This window comes from Triticum urartu, chromosome 4A (genome assembly GCF_056163025.1).
Source record: "Triticum urartu cultivar PI428250 chromosome 4A, HENAU_Tu73, whole genome shotgun sequence".
Lineage (NCBI taxonomy): Eukaryota > Viridiplantae > Streptophyta > Magnoliopsida > Poales > Poaceae > Triticum > Triticum urartu.
This window is the reverse complement of record NC_141876.1, coordinates 137,451,201-137,474,434: the sequence shown is the minus strand read 5'-3', so window position 1 is coordinate 137,474,434 and position 23,234 is coordinate 137,451,201. Positions and strand designations below refer to the sequence as shown.

Here is a 23,234-nt window from a genome sequence, read left to right as displayed (position 1 = left end):
ATAAAATGGTTTATGGAAAAGCATGTCACTTACCTCTCGAACTAGAACACAAGGCATATTGGGCTATTAAAGAGCTCAATTATGATTTTAAACTTGCCGGTGAGAAGAGGTTATTTGATATTAACTCACTCGATGAATGGAGAACCCAAGCCTACGAAAATGCCAAGTTGTTTAAAGAAAAAGTTAAAAGATGGCATGATAAAAGGATACAAAAGCGTGAGTTTAATGTAGGTGATTATGTATTTCTATACAACTCTCGTTTAAGATTTTTTGCAGGAAAACTTCTCTCTAAATGGGAAGGTCCTTACGTTATCGAGGAGGTCTATCATTCCGGTGCCATAAAAATCAACAACTTCGAAGGCTCAAATCCGAAGGTGGTGAACGGTCAAAGAATCAAACATTATATCTCAGGTAATCCCATAAATGTTGAAACCAATGTTATTGAAACCATAACCCCGGAGGAATACATAAGGGACACTTTCCGGAACGTTTCAGACCCCGGAGGAATACATAAGGAATAGGTATGTGGTACGGTAAGTAAACCGACTCCAAAACAGTTTTTAAGGCAATATTTCTCCGTTTTGGAATATTTAGAAAAATAGAAAAATAACAAGCAGTCCGGGAAGGACACAAGGCCTCCACGAGGGTGGAGGGTGCGCCCTACCCTACTGGGCGCGCCCCCCTACCTCGTGGGCACCTCATGCGCTTTTCGGACTCCGTTTTCTTACACGACACGTATTTTGGTCGGTAAAAATTCATTATATAATCTCCCGAAGGTTTTGACTCATGTATCACGCAAATATCCTCTGTTCTTGTTTCAAGTTGTTTCCTGTCAGGGTCGTCAAGGCCAGGCATCATGTCGTCCCCCTCCTCCAACAATGGTGACAACGATGCTTGGCTAATGAAGATAGAGCTGAAGAGGGAAGAACCCATGGAGATCAACAAGGATGAATGGATCAAGAAGGCCACAGAGGATCACGCTCCGGCAGCAGAAGACATCCTTCAACTTGATCACAATCTTCTTACCCCAACTGAGATCGAAGCTTTCAAGATGATTGAGTTAGCTCGTATACAGAACAAGTATCTCACACGTGAAAATATTTTGTTGAAGGAGCATATTGTTGCACTCAAGGGCATTATCCGCAAGCTGGAGGACCTCTTACGCTCGATGTGTGACTATCCATCATCATCTCCATCTTCTCCACCAACAAAGAAGAACTGAGCATCGGGTATGGGCACTCCCATTGGCAACTGCCAAGCTTGGGGGAGTGCCCCGGTATCGTATCACCATCACTTTTATCTTTACCGTTTTTCTTAGTTCGATCCTTTTGGTAATATCTTGATCTAGTAGAATAAAGTTTATGGCATCATCTAGTTTTGAGTTTTGCTTTATGATCCCTCTATGTAATCGAGTCCGTGAGCTATATATAAAAAAGATTAGTGTTGAGTCAAGGGCTTGATTATTTTCCCATGATCCTAAGTGAATAAAAGAAAAGAGAAATAAAAAAAAGGGGGAAACAAAGAGATCATATGGATCTTATGGAGAGTAATGAGCTCACATAGAAAAAGTATGATGAATAAAAGTTGTTGAGAGTTGACAAACATAGTTTTGGTCATCGTTGCAATTAATAAGAAGTAATAAAGAAAGAGATGTCTTCACATATAAATATACTATCTTGGACATCTTTTACGATTGTGAGCACTCATTAAAATATGACATGCTAAAGAGTTGACGTTGGACAAGGAAGACAACGTAAGGGGTTATGTTTTCTTACATCTGAGATAAATTATATTGTCATGGATCATCCAACATGGTTGAGCTTTCCTTTCCCCCTCATGCTAGCCAAATTCATCGCACCAAGTAGAGATACTACTTGTGCTTCCAAATACCCTTAAACCAGTTTTGCCATGAGAGTCCACCATACCTACCTATGATTGAGTAAGATCCTCCAAGTAAGTTGTCATCGGTGCAAGCAATAAAAATTGCTCTCTAAATATGTATGACTTATTAGTGTGGGAGAAAATAAGCTTTATACGATCATGTGATATGGAAGAAATAAAAACGACAGACTGCATAATAAAGGTCCATATCACAAGTGGCAATATAAAGTGACGTTTTTTCGCATTAATACTTTGTGCATCCAACCATAAAAGCGCATGACAACCTCTGCTTTCCTCTGCGAAGGACCTATCTTTTACTTTTATCTCCTACCTTGCATAAGAGTCATGGTGATCTTCACCCTTCCTTTTTACATTTTATCCTTTGGCAAGCACAGTATGTTGGAAAGATCCTGGTATATATGGCTAATTAGATGTGAGTCTTCATGAACTATTATTGTTGACATTACCCTTGAGGTAAAACGTTGGGAGGCAAAACTATAAGCCCCTATCTTTCTCTGTGTCCGATTAAAACTCCATACCCATAAGTATTGCGTGAGTGTCAGCAATTGTGAAAGACTATATGATAGTTGAGTATGTGGACTTACTGAAAAGCTCTTATATATTGACTCTTTCCTATGTTATGATAAATTGCAATTGCTCCAATGACTGAGATTATAGTTTGTTAGTTTTCGATGAAGTTTACGATTCATAATTGAAATTGTGATTGAATTATTACTCTAGCATAAGAAATCATATGACAAGAATTATGTAAGTTGTTGTTCTAAGAATGATCATGATGCCCTCATGTCCGTATTTTACTTTTATCGACACCTCTATCTCCAAACATGTGGACATATTTTTCGATTTTGGCTTTCGCTTGAGGACAAGCGAGGCCTAAGCTTGGGGGAGTTGATACGTCCATTTTGCATCATGCTTTTATATCGATATTTATTGCATTATGGGTTGTTATTACACATTATGTCACAATACTTATGCCTATTCTCTCTTATTTTACAAGGTTTACATAAAGAGGGAGAATGCCGGCAGCCGGGATTCTGGGCTGGAAAAGAAGCAAATATTAGAGACCTATTCTGCACAGCTCCAAAAGTCTTGAAACTTCACGGAAGACGTTTTTAGAATAGGCATGGGGATGCCTAGTTGGGGGATTCCCATGCAAGTACCTTGGGTTGCTGATAGAGGCTAAGGTGTCCCGATGTTTCGATGAGATGGTGGCTATCGTTTTCTGTGGGAGTCGACCTTGACGATCCGACTACGAACGTGCGAGACGTCGCGCCTTAGCAATCGCTAAACCAACTTCCGAGGGTTATTGACCACGCCGGAGCACGATCAACCTGACCACGAGGGTCTGTTTCCTGCGAACAAACGAAGAACAAGCAAGAAACTGAGATTGCAATCGGGATATTGCGAATATAAGATGAAAGCTTTATTGATCAAGGTGGGGTTCTGTGACGTCTTGGTCTGGTCGTTGGACACAAACGAAGTACGCGAAGTTGCAGCTATGGCGAACTTTTAATCTAAACAAAACCCAAAGCCTAAACGATTCCCTAAGGGCTGTATATATGGAGGAAGAGGGGGGAATTTCGTGGCCCTTGAGGGTGGGGTCCGAAACCAACCCTAACTCTTGTTTCCCCACACATACGGACTCTAAAAATAGCCTATACTTAAGTATTTCGAAATTACATGGGCCTGGCCCATTAATAAGGTGACGCAGCACCTAGAATAGCCTATGGACGAATATTATGAAGTGGCATCTTGTATATTTCGTCCAAGGCTTCATGCACTCCTTATGGTGGCTTCAAAGTCCTGAAATCATCACTTGTAACTCCGTTCTTGATCCCCTTGCACATGCCATCAACTCCATGCGTGTTCTTGCTCCAATGTTCATCCTTCTCCAAGCTAGGCCCTTCATTTGTAAGCAAAACAAATGTATCCAATTTAGGCAGCATCATAATCTCATGAACATTAGAATCATTACCAAGAAACGAAAGTACCTGGTAATTTAATTGGCGTGCGCGAGCTCTAGTAATTGGTCCAGTATATGTAACAGTAGGGGCTGTGGGTGTAACAATGGTATTGATGTCCTCATCATCCTCCCCTTCTTGAAATGAAGTCGTCCTCGACGGAAGCGCATCTTCCTCACCCAAATAAGGCTTCAAATCTGCAATGTTAAAAGTGGGACTAACCCCAAAATCTACAGGTAGCTCAAGTTTATATGCATTATCATTTATTTTCTCTAACACCTTAAAAGGACCATCAGCACGTGCCATTAGCTTTGATTTGCGCAGATTAGGAAATTTATCTTTACGCAAATGTAACCAAACAAGATCTCCAGGCGCAAACACAACATGTTTTCTACCCTTATCTCCAGCAAGTTTATATTTAGCATTCATACACTCAATGTTTTCCTTAGTTAACTCATGCATTTTAAAATCAATTCAGAACGTTCTTTAGCATCAAAATTAACCTTCTCTGAAGATGGAAGAGGCAACAAATCAATAGGTGCACGAGGTAGGAAACCATACACAATTTCAAAAGGGCACATCTTAGTAGTAGAATGCAATGAACGATTATAAGCAAATTCAATATGAGGCAAGCATTCTTCCCACATTTTCTTGTTATTCTTCAAAACAGCCCTAAGCATAGTAGACAATGTTCTATTGACTACTTCAGTTTGTCCATCAGTTTGGGGGTGACAAGTAGTACTAAAAAGCAGCTTAGTCCCTAACTTAGCCCATAAACATCTCCAAAAGTGGCTAAGAAATTTAGTATCACGATCTGAAACAATAGTATTTGGCACACCATGTAAGCGAATAATTTCACGAAAGAACAAATCAGCAACATTAACAGCATCATCGCTTTTATGACATGGTATAAAGTGTGCCATTTTCGAGAACCTATCCACGACAACAAATATGCTATCCCTCCCCTTCTTTGTTCGAGGTAAACCTAAAACAAAGTCCATAGATATATCCTCCCAAGGAACACTAGGTATAGGCAAAGGCATATATAAACCATGAGGATTGAGTCGTGACTTAGCTCTTTGACATGTAGTGCAGCGAGCAACAAAACGCTCAACATCCCGTCTCATCTTTGGCCAAAAGAAATGTGTAGCAAGTATATCCTCCGTCTTCTTGACGCCAAAGTGTCCCATTAATCCTCCTCCATGCGCCTCCTGCAACAACAAAAGACGAACGGAGCTAGCTGGAATGCATAGCTTGTTAGCACGAAACACAAATCCATCGTTAAGAACGAACTTGTTCCAAGTTCTCCCTTCCTTACAATTCTGCAATACATCTTTAAATTCAGCATCATGAACATATTGATCTTTGATGGTCTCCAAACCAAATATTTTAAAGTCAAGTTGTGAAAGCATAGTATAACGACGAGACAAGGCATCAGCAATAACATTTTCTTTACCCTTCTTGTGTTTAATGACATAAGGGAAAGTCTCAATGAATTCAACCCATTTAGCATGTCTACGGTTCAGTTTTGCTTGACTTTTAATGTGTTTCAAAGATTCATGATCAGAATGTATAATAAATTCCTTGGGCCATAAATAATGTTGCCATGTTTCTAAGGTCCGAACAAGAGCATATAATTCTTTATCATAAGTAGAATAGTTCAGACTAGGCCCACTCAATTTTTCAGAAAAGTATGCAACAGGTTTTCCATCTTGTAATAACACACCTCCTAATCCAATTCCACTAGCATCACATTCAAGCTCAAAAGTCTTATTGAAATTAGGAAGTTGGAGTAAAGGAGCATGTGTCAACTTATCTTTCAATACCGTGAAGGCTTCTTCTTGTGCGGTACCCCAAACAAAAGGCACATCCTTCTTTGTAAGCTCGTTGAGAGGTGCAGCAATGGTGCTGAAATCTCTCACAAAACGCCTATAGAAACCAGCGAGGCCAAGGAAACTCCTCACTTGTGTGACTGTTTTGGGCTGCAGCCAACTCTCAATAGCTTCAATCTTGGCTTTATCAACTTCAATTCCCTGTGGAGTAACAACATAGCCAAGAAAAGATACTCGGTCGGTGCAAAAGGTGCACTTTCCAAGGTTTCCAAACAAACGTGCATCACGTAGAGCAATAAAAACAGCACGTAAATGTTCCAAATGTTCCTTCAAAGATTTGCTATAAATCAATATGTCATCAAAGTAAACTATCACAAATCGTCCAATGAAAGCACGTAAAACTTCGTTCATTAACCTCATGAAAGTACTAGGTGCATTAGTTAACCCAAAAGGCATGACTAACCACTCATATAATCCAAACTTAGTTTTAAATGCTGTTTTCCATTCATCTCCCAATTTCATACAAATTTGATGGTATCCACTACGCAAATCAACTTTGGAGAATATTGTAGAGCCACTCAATTCATCAAGCATATCATCTAACCTAGGAATAGGATGACGATAATGAATAGTAATATTATTAATGCCTCTACAATCAACGCACATACGCGACGTACCATCCTTTTTCGGCACTAAAATGATAGGAACAGCACAAGGACTAAGGGATTCGCGTATATAACCTTTGTCGAGCAGTTCTTGTACTTGACGCATAATCTCCTTCGTCTCCTCTGGATTGGTACGGTATGGTGCACGGTTGGGTAGCGAAGCACCGGGAATTAAGTCAATTTGATGCTCAATCCCTCGAATAGGTGGTAATCCCGGTGGCACGTCTTGTGGAAAGACGTCAGCGAACTCCTGCAAAATGTTAGTGACAGCAGGGGGCAAAGAGGAAGGCACGTCCTCGAATGAAAATAATGCCTCTTTGCACACAAAATCATAGCAAACAGATTTGCTAAAATCTAGCTCATCAATATCAGATTTGGTGGCAAGTAAACATGCACTTTTCAATTTAATTTCAGAAACAACAATAGATGGTTTATTATTAGGCTTCATTTGGTGCTCAAATTCTTTTGCCACAATCTGATTTTCACTCTTATTTGTCTCCTGTTTTGCTTTATTAGCTCTATTAATATCATCTTTCAAAATGGAATCAGGAGTCATAGGAAGCAAAGTAATATTTTTATCGTTATGAACAAGAGTATACTGATTGTTTCTACCATGGTGTACAGAAATTTTATCAAATTGCCATGGTCTACCAAGTAATAAGGAACATGCTTGCATAGGTACCACATCACAATCAACATAATCAGCATATGTAGAGATACTAAAATGCACACGAACAGTACGTGTTACCTTAATCTTGCCGCTGTTGTTGAACCATTGGATGTAGTAAGGATGTGGATGTGGTCTTGTGGTGAGAGATAGCTTCTCCACCATCTCCATGCTAGCCAAGTTATTGCAGCTCCCTCCATCTATGATCACGCGAACAGAACGTTCCTTCACAACTCCCTTTGTATGGAACAAATTATGCCTCTGATTTTGCTCAGCTTGTGTAACCTGCACACTCAAAACACGTTGAGCAACTAAACATTCATACCTGTCAGCATCTTCAGGAGCCATGTATTGCGTCTCATGATCAGAATCGTCTCCACCGTGTTCGTCACGTGTAATAAGAGCCAAAGTCTCCTCATCATAGTCACTAGCGGACTCATACCCACCATCCTCAGTAACAATCATCACACGCTTAGATGGGCATTCTCTCGCATAATGACCTCCACCCTTGCAACGTCGACAAATAATATCATGTGTTTGCCCTGTTGATGCCATGGATGAAGAAGAGCTCTTTGCAGGCCCAGAAGGTGTGCTCTTGGCAGATAGTGGTGATTGTGCCTGCTTTATTGTATCACGGTTGGAGGTGGCAGCCGACGGAGGCGCCGGTGTAGCAGAACGTGTGGGAGTAGATGATGCACGTGGTGTCCATGATGAAGGTCAACCTGCAGAAAAGTTAGTCCGCGCCAATGCCTGTCGATCCTGCACTTCACGTTCAGCTTTACAAGCAAGATGGAATAAACGAGTGATATTAGTATACTCCTTATACTCTAGAATCGTCTGAATCTCTCTATTTAATCCACCCATAAAACGTGCAAGCATAGCTTCATTCTCCTCAACAATACCACATCTAATCATGCCAGTTTGTAATTCCTGATAATATTCTTCTACAGAATTTTTTCCCTGTCTTAAGCGCTGCAATTTTTGAAGTAATTCACGTTGATAATATGGTGGAACCCAACGAGTACGCATAGCAGTTTTCAAAGCAGCCCAAGTAGCCGGAATAGGATATAATCTACAATGCTCAGACCACCAAACACATGCAAAACTAGTGAAAGCACAAACAGCAGCAGGAACACGTCTCTCCTCGGGATATTGTAAACATGTAAATCGTTGTTCAGTTTCTAACTCCCAAGTAAGATATATATCAGGAACATATCTACCCTCAAATGGTGGAATATTCAATTTTAGTTTAGGGAGATGGTCATGATCTCGTACCTGAGGGTGAGCCCTACCATTGCTATTATTTGCATGTGGACGACCTGGTGGTTGCTGTGCTGGTGGTGGCACGTAGTTCTGATTTTGATCAACCTCATCCTCATAATCTCCCACATAATCATCCTCCTCCACATCAGCAGTAGGAGCCACAGAAGTATCAACAGCAGCACCAGCAGTTTGGCCCGACTGAAGAGGGACATGGCTCACTCGGCGGAGGGCTGTTTCCCGACTGGAGGTAGTCGGTGTTGTTGCTGTTGTTGCAGAGGTGCGGCAGGAGCAGCCGGTGGTGGTGGAAAACGCGAAAGCAATTCAGCAAACTTGTTATCGAGCTTTGTTTCAAACGTCTTCTCCATGCCATCTATCTTCTCCATGGCCTCTTCAAATCTGTTTATCACATCTTGCACCTGTCCACTCATCATTTGCTGAAACGTACCATGAAGCTCCTTGTTCGTCAAGTTCTCCCAGTCAGTCTCGTCGGCTTGTGATCCTGGCATGGTTAGCAGCAATAGAAACACACAAGAATATGATCCTACAGACTACTAACAAGTGGTGGTGGTGGCGGGTGTCACAAATCCGTCAAGCAAATCTCAAATTCTTACCAGTTCTTACCCAGCAGCAGGCGGTGATCGGCAACCGTTGTAGTCAAAACTCCCAAAAGCTTGGATAGAGCGATTGCCAGGGAGAGTCAAATGCATGACATAGATGTATGTGGAGCTGGGAAGGCTTATAGTATGGTAGCAAAAAGGGTCAGCAATAATCAATTCAGAGATGCAAAGTTGAATAAACGCTCAACGACGGTACTGTGCTGGTCCTAGGCTAGACCGTGCTAGAGACGCGAGCCTAGAACACTAACAAAATCACGGTGCTGCACGTAAATAAGGGAAAAGCACACTCTGGAACTCTCTTTTTTTTCGCTCTTTTTTTTCTTTTTTTTCTTTTTTTTCTTTTTTTTCTGAGACCTACTCAGGCAAGGAAACACGAATTGGAATTTAGATTGATCTCAAGAACAAACCTAATATGAGAAGAACTCGGATTGGTGGTGGATATATGGTTGTGGTATATGGCAGCGGTGGTGGTATATGGTAGCGGTGGTGGTATATGGATAGAGATTGGTGGTGGTATATGGATACGGATTGGTGGTGGTATATGGATATGGATTCAAAGCGGTGGCGGATAAGCAAAAGTGGTAGATGGGCGATGATGATGGTGCGGCGGCGGCGTGACAACTTATGACCAGAACTTGAAACTCTAAAAGACTAGACTCTAAGACCAGCAACTTGACACGACGATGCAACCGCAAATTCAACAAAGCAAAAACCCTAAAAAGATTATGCAAAGGCTCAGATTGGTTCGGATATGATGAACTAACCCTAATTTTTTTTGTGGCTTTTTCGTGGACTGTAGGTATGAAGAACAAACTCGATCTAATCTACGAAAAACTATAAAATCTCACCGAGCAACCTGGAAATCTGATACCACTTGATAGAGGCTAAGGTGTCCCGATGTTTCGATGAGATGGTGGCTATCGTTTTCTGTGGGAGTCGACCTTGACGATCCGACTACGAACGTGCGAGACGTCGCGCCTTAGCAATCGCTAAACCAACTTCCAAGGGTTATTGACCATGCCGGAGCACGATCAACCTGACCACGAGGGTCTGTTTCCTGCGAACAAACGAAGAACAAGCAAGAAACTAAGATTGCAATCGGGATATTGCAAATATAAGATGAAAGCTTTATTGATCAAGGTGGGGTTCTGTGACGTCTTGGTCTGGTCGTTGGACACAAACGAAGTACGCGAAGTTGCAGCTATGGCGAACTTTTAATCTAAACAAAACCCAAAGTCTAAACGATGCCCTAAGGGCTGTATATATGGAGGAAGAGGGGGGGAATTTCGTGGCCCTTGAGGGTGGGGTCCGAAACCAACCCTAACTCTTGTTTCCCCACACATACGGACTCTAAAAATAGCCTATACTTAAGTATTTCGAAATTACATGGGCCTGGCCCATTAATAAGGTGACGCAGCACCTAGAATAGCCTATGGACGAATATTATGAAGTGGCATCTTGTATATTTCGTCCAAGGTTTCATGCACTCCTTATGGCGGCTTCAAAGTCCTGAAATCATCACTTGTAACTCCGTTCTTGATCCCCTTGCGCATGCCATCAACTCCATGCGTGTTCTTGCTCCAATGTTCATCCTTCTCCAAGCTAGGCCCTTCATTTGTAAGCAAAACAAATGTATCCAATTTAGGCAGCATCATAATCTCATGAACATTAGAATCATTACCAAGAAACGAAAGTACCTGGTAATTTAATTAGCGTGCGCGAGCTCTAGTAATTGGTCCAGTATATGCAACAGTAGGGGCTGTGGGTGTAACAATGGTATTGATGTCCTCATCAGTTGCCATTAACCATTAGGAAATCCAAGATAACACAATTATAGGGAATTGTCGACAATATTACAAGCAAGCTCCCGACTTGGAAAGCATCTTCTATGGATAAATCAGGTCGGCTTATTCTTGTTATATTCGTCTTGTGTGACATGCTGATTCACATGATGATGGCTTTGATGTACCACCCAAGGTGATTGTTAGCCTCATTAAGATCTGCCATGGATTCTTGTGGCTTGGTCATGCAGACGCGAAGGGTGGACAATGTTTGGTGGCTTGGGGTGTGATGTGCATGCCCAAGTGGGCTGGAGACTTCAGAATTCCAAACTTGAGATGGTTAAACTTTGCCCTACGTGCAAGATGGCTTTGGCTAAATCGTGTGGATGGCTCAAAGCCTTCGGTTGAGTTTAACATCCAGGTTCCGTCTGAGTCGCACACGGTATATAAGGATGCTGTCTTTGTGGATGTTGGAGACGGTAGGACCTCTTTATTTTGGGAGTGCAGATGGTTATAAGGCATGAGGGTTCATGACATTGCACCACACATATATGACCGTATACGACCGGTTGCCAGGCGAAGTAGAATAGTGGCATATGCACTTGATGAAGTGTGGCCCCAAGATGTTGGCCTAGATCTGAATACAGATGAGATACATGAATACTTTCAGCTATGGGACATCGTATCGATGGTTGATCTACCGGAAGGCATGGAAGACTATGTGAGATGGGCCTAGGAGTCGTCAGGGCAATACTCGACATGCTCAGCCTATGCGTCTTGCTTCTTTGGCCAGAGCACAATCTTGTTGCCATAGTAATATGGTGAAGTCGTGCTCCACTAAGATGTAAGTTCCTCGCCTGGCTAGCCATGAAGAATAGGTGTGGACATCAGATAGACTTGCTCTGCATGGATTACTGCATCAGGTTGGCATGTCCCCTCTGCGACCAGGAGCAAGAAACTACCGATCACATCCTGGTGTCCTGCGTTTTCGCGAGATCGGTGTGGCATTTCATCCTAGACGCTTGGGGAAGGGCTCATTGGGCACCATCATCAATTGATACACTATTGCCATGGACTGCATCCCTTATGGTACAAGATCGCAGCATGAAGGACATGCACACTTGCTACTTCTCATCGTGTGGCAATTGTGGAAGCACTGAAATGCGGTGGTTTTGATGGAGCTACCCCTTTGATTGGAGAGCTGCGCCGCTAGAATTGCAACCTGATTCTCCCCTTCTCGTCGCCACCAATCATGCTGGCGTCTCCTTTGATTTTAAGTCCGTCCACCTCTCTCTCTCTCTCTCTTTGTGTGTGTGTGTGTGTGCCGGATCCCCTGAGACTGCCTCCGCCATCGCCTAAGCCAGAATATGCTCGTACAGCGGCGAAGCTACCTCGAACATCCTCCTCTGCTCCTTAACCTAGATCCGACCAAGTACCTCGAACGATAGATCCCGAATCCTCTTGGCCTCTCGCTCCTCCGTCCTCTACCTAGATCTGAGCAAGCCGAGTCGAGAGCAGCTGTCGCTCCATCATCGCTCGCCAACTCATCGTGTGGCGGATTTGGGCAAGTTGCATCGACAGCAGAACACCCTAAAGGGGATCCGTGGCGGATTTGAGCAGCCGATGTGGTTGTGCGAGCGAAGTCGCGATCACCTGAATCAAGAGCACTTGTCCCTGTGCTAGATGTATGTAGTGACTTTGTTAATTTTGAAACTTTGTGCTACTTTCAAGCATGATGAAGGAGATATATTGTACTACATCGTTTATATATAGTATAATTTTGTAATGGAGATGTGCAACAAGATCTTCTATATTATAGAAGAAAAGGCAAGAATATTTTTTTCTACCTTTAGAATGGGATCGGGTTTAGTACACTTCTAAAACATGTTCCAAAATTTTCATAAATGCAATTTGCAACAGGGAAACGTTTGGGGACGACGCACCGGCCGAGTTTGCGCCGGTCGCCCGCTGCGTCACCACACGTCCTCGCTAGCACGCGCTGCCTCCACCGCATCCGCACATTTTCTTTGTGGGACCCACGCCTGTCCCTCCCTCTTTTCCCTCTTTCTCCTTCCTTCCTTATCCTCTTCCTCCCGTCATTCTCCTTCCCTCATTATCTTTCTGCTTCTCCCTGGTCTCATTTGTCCTCCATGGATCTCTCCTCCTGTTGACCACCGGCCTCCGCTGCTACTAGAAACCGGACATGGCTGTTCCAACGAAGCATCCGCACATCCTCCTCCATGCCATGGTCGTGCGCCACCTACCCCTTGGCCTCATGGTGCACTACTAGATCCCCAGCTTCCTGGCCATGCTACTACGCCCACTGGTGCGTGCTACAACCAGCGGTCGACCGTGCTACAACCGACGATCGAATATGCTGCAACCAGTGACAGTGAGATTGCAGCGGCGATGATAGTGCGCGATTTTTGTTACAACCAGCAACAAAAAAGCTAGCTCCGATGACATGATTTGCTGCAACGGCAATGATGAAGTTTTGTGGTGGCGACTGAGGTGTTGTGATTTTTGCTACAACCGGAAGCAGAAAAAGCTACCACCGACGGTCATTTTTGCTACAACTGGCAACGAAAAAGCTACCATCGGAAACGTGATTTGCTGCAACGGCCACGATGAAATTTGTGGTGGCGACGGCGGTGCTGTGATTTTTTGCTGCAACCGACAGCATGAAAAGCTACAACCAGTGTCACGTCTTGCTACTCCCGGCAAAACCTGACGAAGGTTGAAGCAAATCGTCGTCGCCGCCGTGACAGTCGACATGAATGGTTGTAGCAATTCCCGTCACCGGTCATAGCAAAAATGAACAATGGTTGAAGCAAAATATATCTGCACGTGGATGATGAAGCAGAAAGGGATGGTTGGGCGTGGCCATGGCAACAGGGCTGCGGTGAGGGGCGCCAGCAGAGCTACAACCTGAGCTACACCCGTCGCTGCTGAGAGCTGCAACCGCAGGTGCGGCTGTTTCATGGGTCGAGGCGGCGATGAGGACGACCAGCGAAGGTGGGGACCAGCAACGAGGACGGCCGGCGAGGATGGGGACCAGCGACTAGGACGGCCGGCGAGGATGGGGACCAGCGACTAGGACGGCCGGCGAGGGTGGGGACGACGACGAGGACGGCCACCAGAGGGGAGACGAGGCGCACATCGAGCGGGAGATGCGATTCTAGTTTTCTTTGTTTGAAAACTTGCAGGCTCATAATAATTGGACACCGAATTCACCTGTGGCGAATTAACGAGGAGGGGGTCCAGATCCGATATCCGGGATCAATCATGCACACTCACGCATGGTGTGTTGTTGTGTGGTGTGTGACTCCGCTCGCACCCTGCTGCCGCTGTCCGAGTCGCCGTGGGGCCAACGCTCTTACACCAACTGCCCCGGCTGCTCCTTTCTTAAAGGCCACCGTCATGTCTGTGTCGTCGTCTCCCAGCTCAGCCGAGTCGTTCCAAACTTGCAGTTCCAACTTCAACCTCCTCCTCTCTCTCGCTCACTCCTATTTATTACAGTAGCTAAGCTTCCCTCTTCTCCTCCCCCCGAGCCCCCTTCCTTCCTGTTCCTGATCGCAGACACCCATTTCTTGCCGCTCGTAGAGCAGCAGCCAGCAGCCACCTCGCCTGTAAGTTCTCCGAGCTTCCTCTCCTCTCCTCTCTGCTCCCTATGCAAAGAAATATAAGAACGTTTAGATCACTACTTCAGCCATCTAAATGCTCTTATATTTCTTTACGGAGAGGGAGTACTTCTCAATTGGCTTTCTACTCTTTCTTCCTTGTGAATTGCGGTTCACCCAGTGTTTGATGTCCCAATTTTGGCTTGCGCCGTCCCCACTAACTAACTGAACTCGAGTCTTTGGCGACTAGCTCCCATCAGGATCAGATGCATAAACTCGGTGCCATTCTTTGCATAGGAAGAATTTCTTGATGGCGGCTATAGGGCCTAGGCTGGGGAGATTCTCTCTCCGTTACCCTCTTGCTCTTGGCAAATCTTCCAAAGTTTTATTTTTCCACAAAAAAATAGCAAGAAGAACATGGGCTTGGTGCTTGAGAATTCTGACCAGTTCGTCTTCCTTCCTTTGGTGGGTGTGGAGTGGAATATGCCACGCCCTGCGAGTATTCAAATGCTCTGTTTCTTTCAAAAACTCTACTGTATTCTTTCATTCAAAAAAGAATGGTCTGTTTGCAGTGGTGCGTGCCCAGTTTCATTCACAACAGACATCCTGTGCAGTCCAGATCCAAAAACACGAGGGTCTTATTATTCCTTTTGACCTCCAGTTGATTATTCCCGTTTAACTTGGCCTTTCGGGGATTTTCTCCAGGATCTTGTCTAGTACTAGTGATCTAAACGCTCTTACATTTGTTTATAGAGGAAGTACTAAACAACTCCACTACTCTACTCTGATTGACTTGTTGACACATCTTATTTTTGGGTTCAGTTCAGGGGTAGGTAGGTGTTCTTCTTTCGAACCATGCATGTAACAACCTAATGCACAAGTGCGAAGTGCAGTTTTGTGTACGCAACTTAATGCATGGTCTGCTGGTTCCTCACTCCCCCATAACTGACTGCTCAACAGCATTTCAAAACTTCCATGGCCATGGGTCCGTTTTCTGCAGTGCCACGAGATGATAACTCTCTCTTTTTCTTTGGATATATCTGTTCATTAACGTGTAGTACAACCAAGGTGAGAAAAAACACGAGCCCGTCCTCATCTTTTCCGTGTCTCAACTGTAGGTTTTCCACACAGGACAGTGAAACAAATTGGCGGCGCGTGGAAACGGAGCCACACGCCTGACCAGAGGTTTGGGAGAAGGGGATAAGGCAGGGGATGAGTACAACCAAGGTGAAGAGGCGTGTGGGCAAGTATGAGCTAGGGCGGACCATCGGCGAGGGCACCTTCGCCAAGGTCAGGTTCGCCAGGAACACCGAGACCGGGGACCCCGTTGCCATCAAGATCTTGGACAAGGAGAAGCTTCTCAAGCACAAGATGGTCGAGCAGGTCACTCTCCAGCGCCCACCTCACATTTAACCTTGTGTCATGCTCCTCAATCATCACTTCTTCTTTCCGGTCATATTTCATATCCAGTCGATTACGATGGGTCCTCCTGCCCCATCGCTGTATTTTCGCGGTACAAATCAGGCTGCCACTTTTGCCTGAATTCAGTACTCCCTCCGTTCACTTTTATAAGGCCTTGTAGACATTTCAGACAGCGTGCAAAACAGCTCAATTTCAATTGTCCGAGACGACTTATAAAAGTGAACGGAGGGAATAACTTTTGACGGCACTTTTTTGTTTGTCTTTTGCTGATGATGAGTAACTAACTATGTGGTGGAATCGCAGATCAAGCGGGAAATCGCAACGATGAAGCTGATTAAGCATCCCAATGTTGTCCGCATACACGAGGTAGCTCAAGGAATCGCCATTTCTATCTTGTTTTCGATATTCAGGTTAATCCTGTAATATTGTTCAGAAATGTGCATCATGTTATGTCTGGGGTCCATGCTAGTACAATACTACTCAAAGGCAGCTACCTCTTTCCAATCATGCACCTCAACCATAAAGTTGTTGTCAGAAATATTGGACGCAATTATTTGACATGTCTGTTTTAATTTCATCAGGGGAACTGCTAATATTATCGAATTAATTAATGTTCTCCTCGATTTTCCAGGTGATGGGAAGCAAAACAAAAATCTACATTGTTTTGGAATATGTCACCGGGGGCGAGCTCTTTGACACAATTGTAAGTGATGTGCTACAACCTAAGTTTCCTGCTTATGCGCTGATGCAGCTTGCTTATCTTCAGCAAACACAGGATTACAACATATACCGTTGTTAATTATGTGCTGACGGTTATTGCGTCCCTTGTCGTAAAGGTTAACCACGGCAGAATGAGGGAAGATGAGGCAAGGAGATACTTCCAGCAGCTGATTAATGCTGTTGATTATTGCCATAGCAGGGGGGTGTACCACCGCGATTTAAAAGTGAGCTCCTCTCTATCTGTGCTGCCTGTTTCCCTGTCGTTATGAAATGTGAACCTAAACCGAAATACTTGCAGCCAGAAAATTTATTACTTGATTCATGTGGAAATCTAAAGGTGTCTGATTTTGGGCTGAGCGCGCTATCTCAGCAGCTCAAGGTACGGGTTTATTATTGCTTCATGCACTCCTAAGTTATCATGGAAGTTTTCGGACTTCACACTTTTCTGTATTAGCAGATAATCATGTTCCTTTGATGTTCAAACACTCTCATATATTCATTCTTCCTATATATTTTGGAATATTTTATTATTTATTGTTGTTCAGGATGACGGATTACTGCACACGACTTGTGGCACTCCAAATTATGTTGCACCAGAGGTAATTTCAGAAATTTGTAGAAACTGGACAACCAATAGTTTTTGACATTAATTTCTAACCAAGTACCACAATAATGCAACTACCGACAGGTCCTCGAAGATCAAGGCTATGATGGCGCAATGGCAGATTTGTGGTCATGTGGAGTAATTCTGTTTGTTCTGCTAGCAGGGTATTTGCCTTTTGAGGACTCTAATCTTATGGCCTTGTATAAGAAAGTGAGCATTGAACTTCTTTTGGTTTACTGTTACGGTCTTGCTTGTTCATGCTGATTTGATTTTTCTCTATTATTCCTTGCAGATATCAAATGCAGAGTTTACGTTTCCGCCTTGGACGTCTTTTCCTGCCAAGAGGTTGTTAACAAGAATCCTTGATCCCAATCCGATCACGGTATGGTAGAACACAAGATCTCATTGAACCAATACTTAGATAGGAAAATCTCCTCACACAATGCATCCAGTACGGTTGCAGATAGCATGCCGTCAGTTCCATTCATCAGCCTATCAATATTCCAAGTTCTGTTGTGCTTACTAATAAACACACCAGAGATGGTGTTCAATCAGGGACTAATAATCCCACATCTTGCTCCATAATATCAAGCTAATATTTTGACAAATTGTGGCAGAGAATAACAGTTCAAGAAATGTTAGAGGATGAGTGGTTCAAGAAAGGTTATAAGCGTGCGGAGTTTGATGAGAAGTATGACACAACACTGGATGATGTGGATGCTGTCTTCAATGATTCAGAAGTAAGCCCATGGCTATATGCAAGCTCTTGCATTTCTGTTTCTACCAAATGCAGAAGATCTCTCGTGGGTTCGGTATTACTAACCAGTTTTATGACTCTGGTTTGACTTCCTCCAGGAGCACCATGTAACAGAAAAGAAAGAAGAAGAACCAGTAGCTCTGAATGCATTTGAACTGATTTCAATGTCAGCAGGCCTCAATCTTGGAAATTTATTCGACTCTGAGCAGGTAAGATAACATCCTAATAGCAACATAAAACTTGGGAATTTGCGATGCGCGATTACTTAACTCACCATGGTTTTAAAGTTTTTTACTGATATAGCCTTAATCATGTGTGAAATATGCACTTGATTTTATTATAAAGTATCTCTAATTCGGTATCTCAGTTAGTACATTGAATCAGGGAAAGCTATCAGTTACATTTATATGCCTATGTAAATATAAGATCTTCAGACCTTTTTTCACTTAGAGCTTTATGCACATTTCCTGTTACGCATTTATGATTTCGAAATTTCATTCTTCTATACTCTAACATCGAATAACTATAACGACAGGAATTTAAAAGAGAAACAAGGTTTACATCTAAAAGCTCGCCTAAAGAAATTCTCCGCAAGATCGAAGAAGCTGCAAAGCCTCTAGGATTTGATATTCAGAAGAAAAATTACAAGGTCTGCCACGCAAAGCTTGGTTTAATAACAGTCCACGCTATTATTTTTCTTAAAAAAGATCTATTGATATTGTATATGAGCCTGAAGTATATTTTTTTCCTGAATGTTTAAATCCTTTTTTGTTTGATCAGCTGAGACTAGAAAAGGTAAAAGCAGGAAGGAAGGGGAACCTCAATGTTGCTACCGAGGTAATGCAGAGAATATGCTGAACTGAATCCACTTTGAAGTTAACTTCTTCAGTTTAACTTTATCTGCGCAATATCATTTAGATACTGCGAGTCGGACCTTCTCTTCATATGGTTGAAGTTCGCAAAGCAAAAGGCGACACTCTAGAATTTCACAAGGTAAACTATCAGGCCATATGGCTTGGAATTAGAGCCTATCAACTGAGAGGTGCACCTATTCCTGCTTCTACGACATCAGTAATCTGGACTCGATGAGTTACCGGGATTGTAAATTGTGTTTTGACCTCTTTTCGCCTTTCCCTCGCCAATCTGTACTGATATGCATAAATCTTGATATTGTGGTGCAGTTCTACAAGAACCTTTCAAACACCTTGAAGGACGTTGTTTGGAAATCCGACGATCTTCAGATCCAACCTTCCTAGCAGCAGCTTGGGAGAAGGGGGAATGGGTAAACTATTAGCATCTCATTCTTCCTGAGTTGATCCATTCTCAGGAGCTGGATCAAGATAAATTGTTCACCACATTTTGTAAGTACCGGTGGATATCCCTGTTGTCAGCTGTGCTTGTCCTCCACTGGTGTTGTATATGCTGCATTTTGAGAGACTTCTTGGAGCATTTTAAGTCAAGCACAATCAAGTAGGTTTTGGTGTATATTAGGCATGTGGGTTTTCGCAAGTCGTATCGAGTTCACTTTGGAACAATGCAATCAGGAATTCGCAAACATTTAGCCGAATATGCTTGTAAACTCGCACCGGCCGGTCATCATTTCGTTCCCATTGTAAATTGTGAGACCATGGAAGTTAATTTCTTGTTTTTGCCTTGTTACATACACTTGTTCCTTCAGCTGTAAATCAGAACTGAAGGGTGAAACAAAAAGCCTGAATTTTCAGAGGATGATACATGAGGGGATGCAGCTTCCTCGTTTGTCCTTGTCCTTGTTTCCTTGTTCCGGCGGGGGATCTGCATCGCCGTCGGTCTTCTCTCCTACCATCTCACGGCTGTTTTCCTGTGACTTCCGCCGTCTGCCATTTGCACATGACACGAGCAACATGCAGTGTGAGATAGGAACACATAGCATTCTAGTAGTATCATATATACATTGGGTTCATGCTCATCGTCGTTTCGGTTAAAGATGCTGCCTTGCAAGTGCAAAAGATAGGAGAAAGATGAAGAAGGTTTTGCCTATGAAGACTAGTAGTTAACTCAAGTTGCATGGTGGGAATCCCAGTAGGAACCGATCCAAAGAGGGAAAGAGGGGGGAGTGGAGAACTGAAAGTGGAGTGAACGGCCCAGGACCGACCCGCCCCCGCGTCGCTCCGCTTGGGGCGACTCGGGAGGCGACGAAACCCTAGCCACCAGTCCTCCCACCCCTCCTCCTTCCCCCCTCGTCGCCGCCTGAGGAGGCCTCCGGCGAACTCCGTGTGGCCACCAAGGGCGGCGGCAGCGAGGATCTGGCTGCTCCCTCGCGGAGGGCTTCCGGCGCCGTCTTCTACAGCGAGCGGTGTCGTAGGTGTTGCTCCTGTGTCTCCTCGGCCGCGTGGGTGGCGAGGGACGGCGGGAGTTGTCGCCGGTCGTAGCGGGTGGTGCGTCCTCCTGGCTCGCGTCCGGATTTAAAGGAGGCCTCCCTCCCTCCCTCCCTCCCCCCCCCCCCCCCCCCCCGCAGCGCTGCTTCATGCCGGATCTGGTCGTCAGAGGCCTTGGGTCGCGGGCGCCGATGAAGGTGGACTGCCAAGAGTCGCGAACTTGGACCGGGAGAAATCCTTGGCTGGTTCTCTGGCCACGGCGGCGGCGACATCGGCTGGTGCCGTTCCCCTCCACGGAGGCGTCGTCGAGGTTCGGTTCCTCTCCCTCCCGCTTCTTTCCCGGGAGAAATCCCTTGTCTTGCATAGACTGGACGGCAACGGCGCGGTGTGCGTCGCCTCTTTCTTGAAGGTGTCGTCTTGGGCAAGGTGGGAGTGTGCAGTGGGGCATCGTGGTGGCTGCGTCTTCGGCGAGGGAGATGGAACATGGTGCTTTGTTTCTGAATTAGTGCAGCTCGGCACTCCTTATGATTTGTTCGGTTGACGGTCAGCTTCTGCTTGATTGGCGTCATTGCCTTGGGCAGGGAGGGGATAGGGGTCCTCACTTGCAACTGCTCGATGCAATGACATGGACATGGCTGATTTCTGCGGGCCTGAGCTAATTTTAATTGTGGTGCTTCATCTCTTTTCTCTGTATGTTTGTTCAATGACAGCTCCCTTGTGGGACGCGGAGTTTCTGCACCCCAACTCAAATGAGTTCGAGTGAACAGTAAAATCAAAAAAAATTAAAAAAAATCCAATTTTTTTAGGAGAAACATTGACAAAAGTTCTAAGTGCTTGCAGAAATTCGCCATGAAATCACATTTCTAGAAGGCGTGGCAAAAAAAACAAAATCAGTACTCTGAAGAAGCTACTTTCAAAAGCATTTTGGAGCACTGATTTTTTTTGCCACGCTTTACAGGAATGTGATTTCATGATGAATTTTTGCAAGCACTTAGAACTTTTGTCAATGTTTCTCCCAAAAAAATTGGAATTTTTTGAATTTTTTTTGATTTTTTTTTCGATTTTACCGTTCACCGAGCTCAAATGAGCTCGGGAGCAGAAAGGCACTTTCGTCCCTTGTGCAGTTTTTCCTCTTCGTGCTTGTATCAGAGAGCCTCGGTGTGGATAGCCTCGGGTTTCCTTCGTGCAGCGATAGGTCGGGCTGAGTATCTCCCTTGGTGGCCGGAACCGTGCCCGTTCTTTGCTCTAGGATGAGCGATTCCATCTTCCGACGGTCCGGCGCCTTTCGAGCCAAGGCGAGGGGCAGGGGTCCCCTCCGGATTTGGAGAACAACGGCGCGATTTCGGTGTTCCACCTCCCTGGGTAGATGAGGGCGCGGTCCTTTGTCGTTCGGCACTGCCGCCGTCTGATGTTCCTCTCTGTTCGCTCTTCTGGGACAAGTTCACTCGGAGGACTCCGTCGACTACAAGCTAGAGCTTATTTAGGATTCTTATGTAGGTCTTGTAGTCTTTGGTGCTTGTAAGCTGCTAGGCAACACTTTGTTCCGTGTTGGTTGTATTGATGGCCTTGTGTAATCTTTGGCCGGTTGATGGCTTTGTTAATTCAAAGCCGGGATCCTCTTGAGCCTTCGTTCCAAAAAAAAAAGGTTGCATGATGGAGTGTACCCTCGTTTACTCCGGCCAATCTGCATGATCCGGAAGGCCAGAAGGTAGCGGCAGACCCGGAGTCCATTCTTGAAGAGCGGCGGCGCCGATGGTTTTGATCCCGTCGAGTCCATCCTGCAGATTGATTGGTTCATTGATTGAATTAGGCCGGAAAAGAAAATGAAGAACATTTCATTGCAGATTTGCCGTGAGAAGATGCATGAGAGACGGAATGGCACTGACTTGGCCATCATGACCCTAGCGAACTCGGAGTAGTTGATCTGGCCGTCGCCGTCGAGGTCGGCCTCGCGGAGCATCTCCGCGAGCTCCTCGTCGGAGAGGCGCTCGCCGAGCTTGACCATGACGTGCCGGAACTCGTCGAGCGAGATGAAGCCGTCCTTGTCCTGGTCGAAGACGCGGAAGGCCTCGCGGAGCTCGTCCTCGGCGCCGCGCATCTTGCGGTCGAGGAGGGTGAGGAACTCGGAGAAATCCACGACGCCGTTGCCGTCGGTGTCCACCTCCGCGATCATCTCCCGCAGCTCCTCCTCCGACGGGCGCTGCCCCAGCGACCGCATCACCGTGCCGAGCTCCTTGGTCGTGATCGTCCCTGTAGGTTTTCGCGCGCGCGCGGAATCAAATCTTGTTGCGTGCGTGCGTGCCAATGGCGATCGAATCGAGCGATGCATGCCAATGGCGATCGAATGGAGGAACAAGGAATCACACCGTCGCCATCCTTGTCGAAGAGGTTGAAGGCCGCCCGGAACTCGTCGATCTGCTCCTTGGACAGCTCATCCATTCATCCAGCTTAACCCTGAATTTCTTTTTACGGGGCGGAGATGGATGAACTCGCGCGGCGGTTTGCCGCCAAATCTCCCGCCTCGTAATCCGCGCGCTGTTCTTGGTTCTTGCATGCGTTGGGAGGATAAAGGAAGGATGCGCCCGCGCTTGGAAAGGTCGCTCTGCCGAGATGCCTTTCATCGGAAGGCCGACATGAGATCCGGTGCATCCAAGTGCAGGTAGTATTATTTGTACGCCGTCTTAAAAAACGGCCGAAATGTTTCAAAACCAAGAAACAGGCTTTGGTCGAGCTGAGAAAATCCTCGTGACCATACAAGCAAGCTGAGCTGAGCTCCCCGCCCCCGTCCCACACGACGCTGGCCACTCCGGCCGCGGCGGCCACCGCGCACAGCCCTCCCCCCCTCCCCCCCTTTCGCCCTCTCCCGCGGCGGCATGGGCGCGCCGCGCTCCCCCCGTCCCGGATCCAGTTACGGGTCTGCGGCGGGACCCCGATTTCGCCCCGCAGTTCGCAGACGGCTCCTTCCCCCACCAGCGCGCTCCATTGTTGCGGCGTCTCCCCGGCCCCAAATCCGGAGTTTCAGCCACGACTCCTGCAGCGTGGTGAGTGCTCCGCGGTTGCGGGCGC

The 23,234-nt window shown here is 45.4% G+C and overlaps 2 protein-coding genes across 2 annotated transcripts; one reads left to right on the top strand and one right to left on the bottom strand.

The window, feature by feature from the left end:
- The first annotated feature begins 14,117 nt into the window (after positions 1 to 14,117).
- On the top strand, positions 14,118 to 19,470 carry LOC125548011 (CBL-interacting protein kinase 32). Its single transcript, XM_048711726.2, has 15 exons — positions 14,118 to 14,317; positions 15,427 to 15,691; positions 16,034 to 16,096; positions 16,362 to 16,433; positions 16,567 to 16,674; positions 16,749 to 16,829; positions 16,996 to 17,049; positions 17,139 to 17,264; positions 17,347 to 17,436; positions 17,672 to 17,794; positions 17,910 to 18,020; positions 18,347 to 18,460; positions 18,592 to 18,648; positions 18,730 to 18,804; positions 18,993 to 19,470. The coding sequence occupies exons 2-15, from the start codon at positions 15,521 to 15,523 to the stop codon at positions 19,065 to 19,067; spliced, it is 1,320 nt and encodes a 439-aa protein (XP_048567683.1). The 5' UTR covers positions 14,118 to 14,317; positions 15,427 to 15,520; the 3' UTR covers positions 19,068 to 19,470.
- Positions 19,471 to 19,528: 58 nt separating this feature from the next.
- On the bottom strand, positions 19,529 to 22,734 carry LOC125548020 (uncharacterized). Its single transcript, XM_048711732.2, has 4 exons — positions 22,535 to 22,734; positions 22,055 to 22,418; positions 21,833 to 21,946; positions 19,529 to 19,667 (listed from the first exon to the last, which is right to left on the bottom strand). The coding sequence occupies exons 1-4, from the start codon at positions 22,605 to 22,607 to the stop codon at positions 19,532 to 19,534; spliced, it is 687 nt and encodes a 228-aa protein (XP_048567689.1). The 5' UTR covers positions 22,608 to 22,734; the 3' UTR covers positions 19,529 to 19,531.
- Positions 22,735 to 23,234: the final 500 nt, after the last annotated feature.